We start from the raw sequence: 14,293 nt of genomic DNA, 5'->3' as shown, positions 1-14,293 counted from the left end.
GTGTGGTTGACTCTGTGTTGTGTGTCTGGGTCCAGCTTGGTTGGCCATCTGCAGGGTGACTGGTCTGGGTCGCTTTGTGTTGTGTGTCTGGGTCCAGCTTGGTTGGCCATCTGCAGGGTGCCTGAGTGTGGATCACTCTGCACTGTCTGTCTGGGTTCAGCTTGGTTGGCCATCTGCAGGGTGCCTGAGTGTGGGTCACTCTGTGTTGTGTTGTGTGTCTGGGTCCAGCTTGGTTGGCCATCTGCAGGGTGCCTGAGTGTGGGTCACTCTGTGTTGTGTGTCTGGGTCCAGCTTGGTTGGCCATCTGCAGGGTGCCTGGCTCAACTTGACATCCTTGCAGGTCCCTGCTCTTGTTGGGACGGTGACCAGGGGCTGGGGTGGCACCTACTAGGTCCTGCTCCGCTCGCCGCCCCCTTAATCAGCTACTCGGTGCCAGCCCATATCTGAGAACCCTGTCCTGCCTTTGCCCCATGGGCAGCAGTGCCCAGCACGCCAGTGGGCAGTGGGTTCTAAACAGCAGTACTTCCGGAGGTCTACATGTGGACCAAGGATGGTGCCCTGTGTTTGGTCCTCAGCAGGCCCACTTTGCAGGCTGTGGGTGAGTCCGCCTGGCCACAGCAGTGAGGGTCCAAGGTCCTCAGAGCCCAGAAGGGGCATTCATGTGCAGAGTCAGCCCAGAGCCCTACAGCTTCAAACGGAGAGAGCAACAGCAACAGCAGAAGGACCATCGGGCCGGGATCGCTGTGAGAACTGACATCTCAGCTCCCCGGACTGCATCTTCCCACAGTGCCTAGGTTCGCCTGAACACAGTGAAACCCAGGAGTGCAGGTGTAAAACTGGGGGAAGCTCTTGTGCATGGAATAGAAATGGCCAGCCCAGCACCCACTCCTCTGTGGACCTGGGAGGTCTCCAAGTTGGGGAAGAAACCAAGTCTTGGATCATCTGCCTGTCCCTCAGAACCTTCCTGAGGGAAACACTCCTCGCACCCAGCCGTCCCGGCGCTCGGCAGCGAGCTGAGGGGTCACTGAGGGCTCCTGGCCCGTGATCTGGGAGGGTTCCTGGCCCCAGCCAGCGCCAGATCCGGTGTTTCTACCACACTCTGGTGGCTAACTGAGCAGATAGCTTCTCCTTTTTACAGAGTGTCTGACTTTCCCAAGGTAAGGCTCCCCTCCTTCCTTCTGAGTGTGTGTGTGTGTGTGTGTGTGTGTGTGTGTGTGTGTGTTCGGCCCGTGTCTGACACTGTGCTCCAGAAATGGACTCATAGGGAAAACTCATCTACAACCTACTCTCGGGGGACTGATCTGCAGTGATCGGGGCAGGTCTGTGGAGCAGGGGCCCGGGGCTCACTCACTTCTGGGTCTTGGCTGGCTTCTGCACCTTCTCATCGTAGGGAATGACAAGGTCGACGGCAGAGTCGGGCTTCTGCAGGAGGGTGCCCAACTTGAGCTTGATCTCCTTGGCCCTGGAAGGGAGGGAAGGGAAGAGGACTGCCACACCAGCACCTGCGACTCAACAGCAGAGTCCCTCCTGCTCTGAGAGCGAGAAGAGACAACTGCGTCACTGCTTCCTTCCTGTCGCACAGGAAGGACACCAGCGCAGACTGATGGTCACACCTCCAGGCGGCTGCAGTGACCCTGGTTAGTTTGCATCGTCCCGTTTTAATCTCAATTGATTTACATGCTTCATCTTTATTGCACGGAAGCGAGCGTAGTGTCGTTTCCGTCCTGCCAATGAGGAAGCTGAATGACAGGGAGCTTAAGTACATCCAGACGACCAGCCAGGCTGGTGCAGCCTGAGCCGTCTCTGGGATGCACAGGTAATGGCTCTGTGTGGTCCACCCGTCCTCCTGGGCTCTGTGCCCAGCCACCAGTTAGGTACATGACATTTAAAAAGTGTCCCTACTGCCCGACCCCAGCTCCTCCTGCAGGATGACGCGTGTACCAGATGAGTGTGTGCCATTCCGGCTGCGGGGCCGGGGTGTTCTGCTGGGTGACCTTCCCCTCCACAGGGCTTGCTCCCCTGCCCCGGCCTGCCCCGGACGCTGGAGGCACCCCTTCACGGAGCGGACTTGTTGCCGGGGACCTGCCTCGCTCTCCGCCGCCCTGTGTGGCCAGCATTTTCGGGCGTGAGTGGTCTGGACTTTGCTCCTCTGAGAAGAGGAGGGGCTTCTCACTCCCAGTCCTAACGCCATCTTCAGGCCCTGCTTCCCCTCACCGCTACTCCAAGCCTGGAGAGCACCAAGCAGAGCTTTGACACTGATCCAGGGGACGAGCCAGGCAGAGACCCAGAGCTCCTGGCCTGGTCGTGTGGCACAGCTTTTACAGGCTGCCGTCCTGCATGACGGTGTGACTTATGTGTCTGTTTCCAAGCTGGACACGAGAACTGGAAAGTGGAATTCCTAATGCCTTCATCCCCTTGCCGGGCACAATGTTGACATCAAAAGTATTCAGGAATTCAAGGACGCTTGCTGATATGAACTGAAAATACCTAGCTTTTTTCCTCACAGAGCTGCTAACATTTGTCTTCTGGTCACAGCTAATCACAGCCAGACGTGACAGAGTGGCCACGGGATCAACCTGTGATTAGGTCAGGTTCCTTCTCCTTCGACCACAGAGACGAGATGCAGAATGCCCAAGAGGAGCATTAGGAAAGGTAGAGAAGGGGAGGGCACCACAGGAAATACCAGTTCCAGTACCCCGTTGTCCCTCAGCACAAGGGACACAATAGCCATGGTCAGGAGGTGTCCTGCAGGGTCCTTCCTTCTGCTCTTTCTCAAGACCTTCTCAGCCACTGACCCAACGAGGTTGCTCTCTCCCTGCCCAGCACAGCAGGCAGTAGAACAAGTATGCTCTGTGCAGGGGCAGGATAACCCAGGCGGGAGTCCTCTAGGCTCGGGAGGGTGTAGGAGTTAGCAGCTCTGTGCAGGGACCAGGTAACCCAGGCGAGAGTCCTCTAGGCTCGGGAGGGTGTAGGAGTTAGCGGCTCTGTGCAGGGAGCAGGGTAACCCAGGCGGGAGTCCTCTAGGCTCGGGAGGGTGTAGGAGTTAGCGGCTCTGTGCAGGGAGCAGGATAACCCAGGTGAGAGTCCTCTAGGCTCGGGAGGGTGTAGGAGTTAGCGGCTCTGTGCAGGGAGCAGGGTAACCCAGGTGAGAGTCCTCTAGGCTCGGGAGGGTGTAAGCAGTTAGGAACCATGACATGCTCACTGTCTAGAGCAGAGCACAGCCGTCACCACATACAGTCGCACTCTGGGAGGTAAGAGGGAGGGCCTCTGCACCACCCTTACCTGTAGAAAATCTGACATGAATGCAATTACGATGCAGCACTACGGAAAATCATCTTCAGACAGGCTCTGTCTTATGAACACATTGAATTTCCACTTTTCTGTTGTATGTCCGTTTGCTTTTCCCATGAACGCACTGTATATACGATGTACATAAATGCTCCCGACACTCGACAGAAACCTTTTAACAGCAGGATGAATCATCCCCAGTAGTCACTAATCTATATCACTTCTTAGTTGTTTTTTAATGGAATTATGTGGAAATCAACTGCTGTTTATAAAATCATTGTGGAAAATCACATTCTAATCCATTCCATGTTCCATATTCCATCATGTGTAGAAAGTCACGTTCCATATTAGCTACAAAAAAGCATGACTTTATGGCAATTGCTGGTAAATGGATGGCTGGAGAGTATCAAGCTAAGTGAAATAAGCCAGTCCCCCAAAACCAAAGGCTGGATGTTCTCTCTGATGTGTGGACGCTAACCCACAATAAGGGGGAGGGAAGAATAGAAGCTCATTGGATTAGAGAAAAGGGCATTTCCTTCTGAAGGGAAGGGAGGGTGATAGAAATAGGAAAGACTGTGGAATAAATGGACCTCACTTTCCTACACACATAATGTGAACACAGGACCAGTGAAGCTCCACATCATGTACCACCACTGAACGGGATCCTAATTCGAATAAGTTGCTCTTCCTCTTCTGGTCTTAACCGCTCTGGGAGCAGCGGCTTATGGTGCAGACATGGCCAAGTCCAAGAACCACACCACGCACAACCAATCCCGAAAATGGCACAGAAAAGGAATCAAGAAACCCCGATCACAGAGATACAAATCTCTTAAGGGAGTAGACCCCAAGTTCCTGAGAAATATGCGTTTTGCCAAGAAGCACAACAAGAAGGGCTCGAAAAAGATGCAGGCAAACAATGCCAAGGCCCTGAGTGCACAAGCCGAGGCCGTCAAGGCCCTGGTGAAGCCTGCAGAGGTCAAGCCCAAGATGCCAAAGGGCACCAGCCGCAAGCTGGATTGCCTTGCCTCACTTGCCCATCCCAAGCCTGGGAAGCGTGCTCATGCCCACATGGCCAGGGAGACAGGCTCTGCCGGCCAAAGGCCCAAGTCCAAGCCAAGACCCAGGCTGCAACTGCAGCTCCAGTATCAGCATCGGCTCCAGCTCCCCGCCCAAGGGTGCCCAGGTCCCTGCGAAGCTCCATAATAAAATCCTCTGTGAATGTGAGGACAGGACTGGTGTGACCCCTGAGCCCCTATCTATGGGGACTGGTATCCTCCTATGCTGTTCGTATAAATAAATCCAGAGGCAGGAAAAAAAGAATAAGTCATACTCCACGTATGTGTGATATGTCAAAACACTCTACTGTCATGCATGCCTAAAAAGAATGAACTTTTAAAGATAATCTTTAAAAAGAGAACGAAAATCACTTTCCACTTTTCCTCATGCTGGCCCCGCAGGTGGGAAGGGAAGCCCTGCCAGCCTGGGGACACCCCGCTCCCGGGCTGCCAGGACAGCACCTCGGAGCAGGGCCTGTGTAGGGCAGCAGTCTGCTTAACTGGAAGCTTGCTGGGCAGTGGTGCCTGGCTGCGTCCGTGTGCAGGACACGGGCAGCCCGCGGTTCCCCCCACTGTAGACACGTGCTCGCCTCTGTCTCAGGAGGAATAGTGCCTGGCTTGCTCTCCCCCTGGGCGATTCTGGACTACCTCCACACCCTTGTCCTTTTCCTCTCCCCGTCACTGCACACACAGGACTCCGGGAAGGAAGCTAATCAAATGGAAACCAAGACAAAGCCCAAGCTTACTGCATTATCTCCCCTTTAAAGATAAACTGGAGCATAGCTAACATTGATTTAAAGTCAGAAGCAGCCCTGTCTGGGGGAGACCTTCTGGCCTGTTTACGGGCTCTCTCTGACACGCCAGGCGTTTCTTCTGGCTAGGTTTCACCAAGGCCTGTTAACAGGAAGCGAGTTTTATACCTTCGCAGGTCCAGTCCCTTGTCCCTCTGTTTAATAAGGAAAAACTTGTTTTGAAGTGAAATCAATTGGAAATGCCTGGGTGAGAGCTTAATTAAAGGCTCAGAGGAGTCATTCTTTCTGGAGATGACTCACTAGTGGTTTCGTCCAGAAGATTTGAATAAGTCTAGGGACCTGCTGTTTTAAACCTGCTCCCCATGTAGGTACCCTGGCTGCAAAATCAAAATCCAAAGGCATGGGCCACCTTGTCCTGCCTGCTAATTTGTGCATCGAGTGGAAATTGTTATGCTTGAGATGCTCATGGGTGGACAGCCTTCAGGAGCAAATGCCAAAAACAAGCCCTGGTTGATGCTCTAGAAACGCAATCATGTTTGAGCAAGATGCATTGAGAGCCAGCCACAGAGAGCCCTGTGCAGGCATTTCCAGGGCTGGAAGGAGCTTCAGACCCTGGGAATAGTGCAAGGGCAACTTGCCCCCCTGTAAACTGAAGCACGTGCTTTGCTTGTCCTGAAAGACAGCGGGCAGGCTATGATGGTAGAAGGACACAGGAGCCCGCCCAGGGAGCACAGCAGGAGGGCGCTGCCCATCCGGCCTCACTGCCTGGAGCCTCTGGGGTTCCCTGCACAGCACTGCGTCCCTGCGTGCGTTCGTTTGTGTGTGTGTCTGTGACTGCGGCGAGTCGGGTTTGCTCACAGTGACAGCCTCGCTCTCAGCCCAGGGCCCTGCACTCCACGGGCACTCAGTAAAGACTGGTACTTGAGCCAGGGAACCCACAAGCGAGCAAATGAACTGATTCCCCAGGCTAAAGTAAAGCAGCATTTGCTGAACTATTCAGTGAGACAGAGCGAGTCCCTGAGGACGAGGGTGTGTCTGATTTGGTCAACTGGGGAGTGGAAACGCCCTAAGTGGCCAAAACCATTGAATCTAATGTCTGTCCTTCAGAGAGGCTGAAAATAGGTATGTGGAGGGGCTGGGCATGCAGTTCAGCAGTAGCGTGCTTGCTGGCAGGTGCACGGTCCTAAGTGTGATTCCCAGCACCTCAGGAAAGGAAAGTAGAATTTAAAAATCAAAAAATAGACAAGTTCGACCTGCGTAGTCATTCTGTTCTTCACACCACACAGGACCTGTTCTATGAGGATAGGCAGAGAGAGTAAGTGCAATCTGGAAATCTGCAGAGTTAACTGTGAGACCATCACTTTCCAGGACTTAAGGAAACAGAGCGGCCCCGAGACAGAGACCAGTCCTGTGGCTTCACACGCCGGTGGCTGCGGGCGTGGGAGTCAGCACCTAGCCTTCGGCTCTGGCTCCCACGGTGCCCTCAGGCACCCCCGGTGAGTCTTCCTCCCACTGCTGCTTTCCGTATAGCTGTCAGCTCACGGCCACGTGCAAGCCCCTCGCGCACAACTCAGGAAAAGGCTGGGAATTCCAGCAGGGCCTGCTCAGCCTGGCTCAGGTCAGCACTGCGGGGGCAGCACCTGCAGTCCCAGCCAGGGGGATGAGCCCTTGAGTCCACGAGTTCCAGGCTGACCTGGGCAGCGAGGCTGACCTCATCTCAAAAAAACACCAGCCTGGCCTCGCACGCTTCTCCTTTTGCACATTCATTTTGTCAAGATGAAAACTATGTTTGCTGAATGCCAGGCCCTTGTCATACAGTATTACTCATTTGAAATTCCCCATGAAATAGTCAGTCCTCCGCAGGAGTCTAGATTTTAATTGGGCAAGACAGGAAAAACAAGGAATGAGAACAATGAAAAATTATGGCTTATTATAAATGAGGCTGGTTGTAACTGTAGCTATTTGTAACTGTAACTGGCTATAAAAGTGACTGGCTGTAATTGTGGCTGACTGTAATCACAACCGGTTGTCATGGCAGCTGGCTGTAACCATAGCTGGCAGCAGCTGTGGCCGTCTGTAACCACAACCGGTCGTCATGGCGGCTGGCTGTAACCATAGCTGGCAGCAGCTGTGGCCGTCTGTAACCACAACCGGTCGTCATGGCGGCTGGCTGTAACCATAGCTGGCAGCAGCTGTGGCCGTCTGTAACCACAACCGGTCGTCATGGAGGCTGGCTGTAACCATAGCTGGCAGCAGCTGTGGCTGGCTGTAATCACAACCGGTTGTCATGGAGGCTGGCTGTAACCATAGCTGGCAGCAGCTGTGGCTGACTGTAATCACAACCGGTTGTCATGGAGGCTGGCTGTAACCATAGCTGGCAGCAGCTGTGGCTGGCTCTTGCACAGTGTGGCACCTGTGCAGTAGCTACCTCCCTGCCTGCCCAGTAGAAATGCACTTCTCAGAGGTCATTCTCAGAGGTCATCAGCAGGTGTTTGAAGGTCATGCTCCGGAGGCGAAGGCTGTGTCTCGGCCGCCTGGTCCGGACCAAGGCCATGTGCTGTGCCAGCCAGCAGAACAGTGCTGGAAACAAGCTTCCTGGGCATGAGGCAGTGGGCGCCTCCCATCAAGGCACTGACTCTGGCGGATCTGGACTGGGGTCACTGCTCTGGGAAGCTGCCCCAGCCACAGGACAGCAGAAAGGTGCCCTTAGCCCTCAGCCTTGCAGACGACCTGGCAGCTTGATCTCTGTGAGGCTCGGTCCAGTCCAGGCTCCGAGGCTGCTCCTTGCCCATTGCAGAGCGAGAGGGTCCTGAGCATCACTGTGACTCAGCTTTGATACTCCCCGTGGCCAGAGCATAGAGGACAGTGGCTCAGGGCAGGGCACACGTGGGTCTTGCTTTCACGCACTGAGCGTGACATTGTGGAAGAACGACTGTCTCCTACTGACCACTGACAGTCACAGGCATCTGCCAAAAGCCACCTAGATGTGGCCGTGAACAGGCTGGCGTGGGCTCGTCTTCGAAGCTGCCTGCTATGGAGGCTGCAATATCTCTGGGCCTCAGACTTACCAGCCCCAGAAGGAGGGGGACATTCCGACTACTCAAGGAAGTTTCTGGAGGAGTACAAGAGATATGGCTTGGTTACAAAGTCCACTGGCACTGGCACATGTTGGGGGCTGTGCCATGTGGGCTGCGCCGGGATGGCGCCTGGAGGCCAGCCGGAGGTTACTTTGATCACATCGGCAGTGAGGAGGTTGATTAATATAAGCACACCCAGGTGATTTATCATTGGCCGTATTCAATTAAGTCCATGCACACAACGTGTGCACAGGTGTTCCCGAGTGCTCCTGCTTGTGCCTGCTTGTTTTGACCTTTGCCGTGATAGGGCAGCTGGCTCCTCGCCTGATCTCAACTGGCGTGGCCCTACCCTCCGCCTCCTGGAGGGAATATAAGCGGGCAGCAGGCAGAAGGCAAGGAGCAGCAGCTAGCGGAGAGAAATAGCAGCAGTAAGCAGAAGCAGATAGCAGAGAGAAGCAGCAGCTAGAAGAAGCAGCTAGCGGAGAGAAGCAGCAGCTAGAAGAAGCAGCTAGCCCTCAGATGGATAGCACCTAGTTCACAGGATGCGGGACGCACCTCTAAGAAGAAATAGATCTCTGATAAGTGTAGAAGCCTCTCTTTCTCTAAAACTTTCTCTATAAGCAAAGCCTATCTTTCTCTCAAAGTTTCTCTTCCTCTAAAATCAAGCAAGCTTTTCTTCCTCTGTGGGCTAGAGAATAAGCAAGCAAGCAAGGAATCAGCACAGAAATAGAAGTAGTTTATTTCCAGTCCACCTCCGATAAATACCTGTGCAATTGTTGCCGCGGACGGCAACAGGTACATGAACGGCGTGCACGCTGTGGCCAGTGTAGTGCCCTGTGGCCATCGTCCTCCTTGTTGCCACCTCCCCTTGGGTAATGGGCATGCCTTGAGGCTGTTTCCTGTCCTGGGAGAGTCACAGCCGCAGGGGCTCCTCCCACAGAGTGCAGGGGATTCTCCTGGAGAATAGACTCTGGGCCCGCCCAGAGCCCCTGATGCGAGGTGAGACTGGAGAGTTCACACCTCAGGCCAGGAACATGGAGAACCGCCTGCCTCCCCCTGGCTTCCAAATCTTCCTCCCCAACCTCAGTCCATTCTTCCCCCCAGTGTCTCCTGCCGTCCCGGGGCCTCCTCAGGATCTGCAGCCGAATGCCTCCCTCCACCCAGGCACCAGCTTTAAACTCCTCTGCTGCTCTGGGTCAGACTGTCTTGCTCTCCCCAAACCTCTGAAGCCACAGCCTCGTCTCCTCCCTACCACGAAATCACAAGATGGAGCCATTTCTAAACCATGTTAGAGAGTGTTTACTTTGCTTCACTCCCATTTTAAAAGTAGAAAACCCAAGCTCATAGAAATTGGAAGATGTCTTCGACTTCTCATAGCTAGTAAGCAGCAGAGCTAGGACAGCAGATGTCCCTGGTCCCGAGAGTCCCATCCTTGGCATTCCCAGTGAACAGCCTCCTGGAGGGCAGGCACACACCTTGGTCTCTACAACGCGCCTCGACAGTAGCTCAGTGCTTGACGCGGCTTCAGCTGCTGGGGCAGAGAGGAGAAGCCCCCAGTCCTTACCAGCAGGGCGGCTGGAGCAGGTTCTCTCACATCAAGTCCATTTTCCAGTGCAAAATGGTGATAGAAGAGTCCCTACCTCACAGACATGTCACGAGGCTAAGAAATCATGGCATTCGAGTGTTAGAGTACACCCAGGACACAGAATATCCAATACACGCTGTTACTATTGCCGCCACTGTCATGTCACAGCACTGTGTCAAAGGTGTGGTAAATGGGCAGCTGCAAGCAGATGCATGGAACAGATGAGATAGGTTTACACAGGATGGACGGATAGGTGGGATGGGGGGGATGGGTGGGGTGGATGGGGTGGGATGGGGTGGGATGGGGTGGGATAGGATGGGATGGGATGGGTGGAATGGGGTGGGATGAAGTGGGATGGGATAGGATGGAATGGGTGGGTAGGATGGGATGGATAGGATGGATGGGATAAGATGGGGTAGGTTGGGATGGGGTGGGATGGGTGGGGTGGATGGGATGGGATGGAGGAATGGATGGGATAGAATAGGATGGGGTGGGGTGGGATGGAATGGGACGGGGTGAAATGGGGTGGGATGGGGTGGGATAGGAGGGCGTGGGGTTGGGTGGGATGGGGTAGATGGGATGGGGTGAGATGGTGTGGTATGGTGTGGGATGGGGTGGGGTGGGATAGGAGTGGGTGGGATGGGGTGGGGTGGGATGGGGTGGAATGGGGTGGGGTGGGGTGGGGTGGGGTGGATGGGATGGGATGGAGGAATGGATGGGACAGAATAGGGTGAGGTGGGATGGGGTCATTAAAGATCTGCTTGACATTCAGGATGAGCTCCTCCGGAAGGTCTTCCCCTCCTAACTGTGCAGCTAGTTCTGAAAGCATGAAAGATAAGCTGCTGTCCCTTCACTGGGTCCTTGACGTGGAGGGACATGGGCAGTGAGTTGGGGGCCTCTGCAGCTGCCTTGAGCAGCGCAGGCACATTGCAGCATCACCTCTCTGTGCTATTATTTTATCTTAAACTAGTATTGTTTTTCCCAAGCTAAGGGTTTCCGTGGAAACAGTGACATTCCCATGCTTTTGTGGCCTGTCTCTGACATCCTCCTCTGGGGTGAGAGGGGCCAGGAGAGGACACACGGGCTGGACAGAAACAGCTCACTTCCCTCTGACCTCCATCCTCACCTCATCCAGTGTCATTGGCAGGATTTTGGGTTGTGGCGATTCGGTAATGAGCAGTGGGAAAAGGCCCCGTCGAGGCGGCAGACGCCACAGCTATTTCGAGTTCCAAAGGTGGAGGGTCAGAGGAGATTCCCGTGAGAGCGTCTGAACGCTGTCCTCCCACAGCCCTGGAGCCGCTCCACATTGCTCTGAGTGGCCAGGAGGGACTTGAGGACTCAGGCTTCGTGCACGGGGCCTACTTTTACCTCATTTCATGCATCACAAAGCGTAAGAGCGAGGCAGGGCACTGGAGGAGGAGGGAGGGAGGGAGGGAGGAGCACAGTGAAGCCAGCGGTCCCGCCACTCCACGAGGCCGCCGTTCCCAGAGCCTCAAGTGCCGTCCCAGGTGCAGATGCAGATTCACGGCCGCCAACGTCTAGGTCGGCTCCTATCTTGGCCACGTGGCTAAAAGGGCATGCGCAGCAAACTGCTGAAGACACGAGGATAAGAGCACCGTTCTGCAGTGTAGAATTAGGTCCCAAACCGTCCCCCAGAAAATGTAACAGCAACTTGTTAATCCCAAGGCTCCTATTCTCAAGGACTCTGCTTCCGTTCTGATCTACTGGAGAGACTTTCTTTAGCACAGCAGCCACTATTTGCCATGCCGTCCTGGAAACCGTGGGAATGTTTCCCAAACCACGAGAAACCCTTCCCATAAAGCTTCCACTCCCTGGGTCCACGGCCGTCCACGGCTTGCTGCTGAGACGTGTTCAGGGGTAGCACCCTGGGGTCGAACCCAGCTCGGGGAGCGCACTGAGTTCATTGGAACAGCTGTGAGGTCAACAATACCTGCCCTGCACACCTTAATGAGAATTAAATCAGAGGATATCAAATACCAAAGTTGAATCTGAGAGAAATAGGGTAAGAAGAGCTGTAAGGAAGATAAAAACGATTCTGCAGGAGTTGCACATGGAGGACGAGCTCTCCCTGGGGAGACTGAGGAAGACCTCCTGGTGCTGGGCTTCGGGGTGTCTGAGTTGGCTGAGAGCCTGCAGGCCAGGAAGGAAGAGGCGTGTGGACCCCAGAGCCTTCCCCAGCTCCACGGGACCCCTCCCGGAATTTGGTACAGAGTTGACATTTTTCTAAAATGCTTTCTGAAAATTTCGGAGAGGCTTCAAGGTCTACGCATGTGTTCAAGGATGGCTGTCCTGGAAGTCCCGCCCAGCGCTCTGAGACCACCCTCCTGCCCTCCAGTCAGCAGGCAGTCTCCCTGGCTCTCACACATGAGAATGGGAGCTGCCCCACGTGTGGTCACTGTGCAGGAGACACTGAGTCTCGGACTGGGCAGCAGAGGCCAGGGGCCAGGCAGAGGCCACCTGTGCCACCAGCGGAAGCCCCGTGCTCACCCGTGGCGGGCAAGGCGCCAGCCCTGGCGGAGCACCCACCTCAGGCCGAGCTGCTGGGAGTGCCCGGGAGAGGCGATTTCGTGTCTCACAAACGCAAGTCGCAGACACAGAACCAGACCTGAGACTCAGGGAAGAGCTGCAGAGACAGTGCCAGGAGAGAGGGAAGGCCTGGCTTCGGAGGAGGACCCTAAGGCTGGACCTTGGAGAGACGCGGCCAGCGCGGAGAAGGCTCTCCTTCCCCCCGGCCCTCCAGAGACACCCGGGCCCTGGCGCCTGGACAGCAAGGTCTTTGCAGAGGTGCCCAGTGGGGGATTTGCAGTGGGGGTCACACTGGGCTTTCTAGTGGACACCTCATGGTCACAGGGTCACGATGGCCAAGGGAGGGCCAGCGTCTCAAGGTGACTTGATGAGAAGCAGAGGTACCAGAAGACGCTGCTGGCCGTGAGGATGAAGGATGTCGCCATGGGCTGGGCATGCAGATGGCCTCCAGTGTGAGGAGCGGCGAGGGACTCCTTCCTCCCTCAGCCTCCACGGAGGGTGTGGGGCATACCTGCGTGTGGCACTGTCTGAAGGCCAAGCCTGTGGCAAGGCCAAGGCAGAGGGGCAAGCCGGCCCCAAGGCACACTCCGCCTTCGCTCTTCCAAGTGGACACCAGGTGGACACCCAACCCAGGCACTGCCCGGGCCTCCCCATGGCCTCTGCTGTTGCAGACCTCTGTGCCCTTTGAACCTGGCTGGATGGTCTGCTTCCAGCCGTGGCCGCCCAGTCTCCCCAACCCAGCTGTGTCCACACTGTTGCTCCTCTCTCCCAGGCCAAAGAGCTCAACCTAGACAGCGTCCCCTGGCCTCCATTACGTACGTGTCCATGTCGCCATTTTTACACGCGTGTCCATGCTGGTGTGTGTTGTCTGAATTACTCCCTAGAGCCTTGCATATGGAAGATGAGGCTGGGGATCAAACCCAGGGCCCAGCACGTGCTGGCAAGCACTACACCTTGAGTTCCCCGAACCTTTTTATTTTACTTGAGACAGGGCCTCACCAAGTTGCCCAGGCTGTCCTGGGACTTGCCATCCTCCTGCCTTGGCCTCCTGAGTTGTTGGGATCACAGGCATGGCTACCACTGGTGGCTCACAGCTTTAAAAAAAAATCAAATAACTAGTGAAGTGTAAGCATCGATCTACCTACTATGAAATTATCCAGGAAGGTCAGGGCGAGGGAAACTAGGTCAACATCAGTTAAAAATCCCTGAAGGAGGTTAGGGTTCAGAGGACACACTCGGGACTTTCTTCCAGAAGAGCCTCCCTCCCGGCAGCTGTTCTCCAACCCCGGCCCAGTGGTCATCTGTGACCCTGCCTCTCTGGGTCCTTGTGTTGGGCCCTTTCCCTTGGGTCTCCTTCTGCACCTGCTTTGCAACTTTGCAGGGAGGTGGAGGTGGTCGTCTGTTCTGGGCCCAGCCTGAACAGGGGCGGGCGAGCACCCTGCTCTCCAGCCAGATGGGTGGTCAGCACCTCATCTGCTGCTCCAGTCGTCCCGTGAGGGAAGCACCTGTTGCCCCTGTGCCCTTGAGGACACAGACCCAGAGGAGTCAGGCTACTTGCCCAGGTTCACACAGTGAAAGGCGGTCGCAGGATTCGGGCCAATCTCGTTCCAGTACCTGGGCTCTTGACGACTGCATACACTGCTGAGGTTCTCAGTCTAAGTGGCAACTAAATGCATCCAGTGCATAAAGATGCAGAAGGAGAACCACAAGGGTGCAGCATGATCATCAAAATTCAAGCACAGTGCTAACAGAAGCGTAAGTATTTTGAAGTTAAAGACACAGTAGCATGGATTCATAGCCAAATTCACAAATAAAACCCATCAGGAAAAGTGCAGTGAAGGAGATTTGTGAGCCCAGAGGCTTTCCTCAGCTCCAGTCCTAACGGCCTTGTGGCTTGGAATGAAACGACCGCAGCACAGACCTGCCTGCCATCTACAGTGGGGGACAGGCTGTCTGTGGTCCTGAGCTGGTCATGGCCTGGGAGGTGGA

The 14,293-nt window shown here is 55.2% G+C and overlaps 1 protein-coding gene and 1 pseudogene across 1 annotated transcript in view; one reads left to right on the top strand and one right to left on the bottom strand.

The window, feature by feature from the left end:
• Positions 1–14,293, bottom strand: part of Rgs5 (regulator of G protein signaling 5) — a 61,031-nt gene that overhangs the window by 37,402 nt on the left and 9,336 nt on the right. Inside the window, exon 2 of the mRNA XM_047521053.1 lies at positions 1,352–1,462. Within this exon, the coding sequence (XP_047377009.1) occupies positions 1,352–1,462 (111 nt within the window). The remainder of the gene's footprint in view (positions 1–1,351; positions 1,463–14,293) is intronic.
• Positions 4,024–4,529, top strand: LOC124961924 (60S ribosomal protein L29-like; annotated as a pseudogene).

Source organism: Sciurus carolinensis, chromosome 12, assembly GCF_902686445.1.
Source record: "Sciurus carolinensis chromosome 12, mSciCar1.2, whole genome shotgun sequence".
Lineage (NCBI taxonomy): Eukaryota > Metazoa > Chordata > Mammalia > Rodentia > Sciuridae > Sciurus > Sciurus carolinensis.
This window is presented reverse-complemented; position numbering and strand designations above follow the sequence as displayed.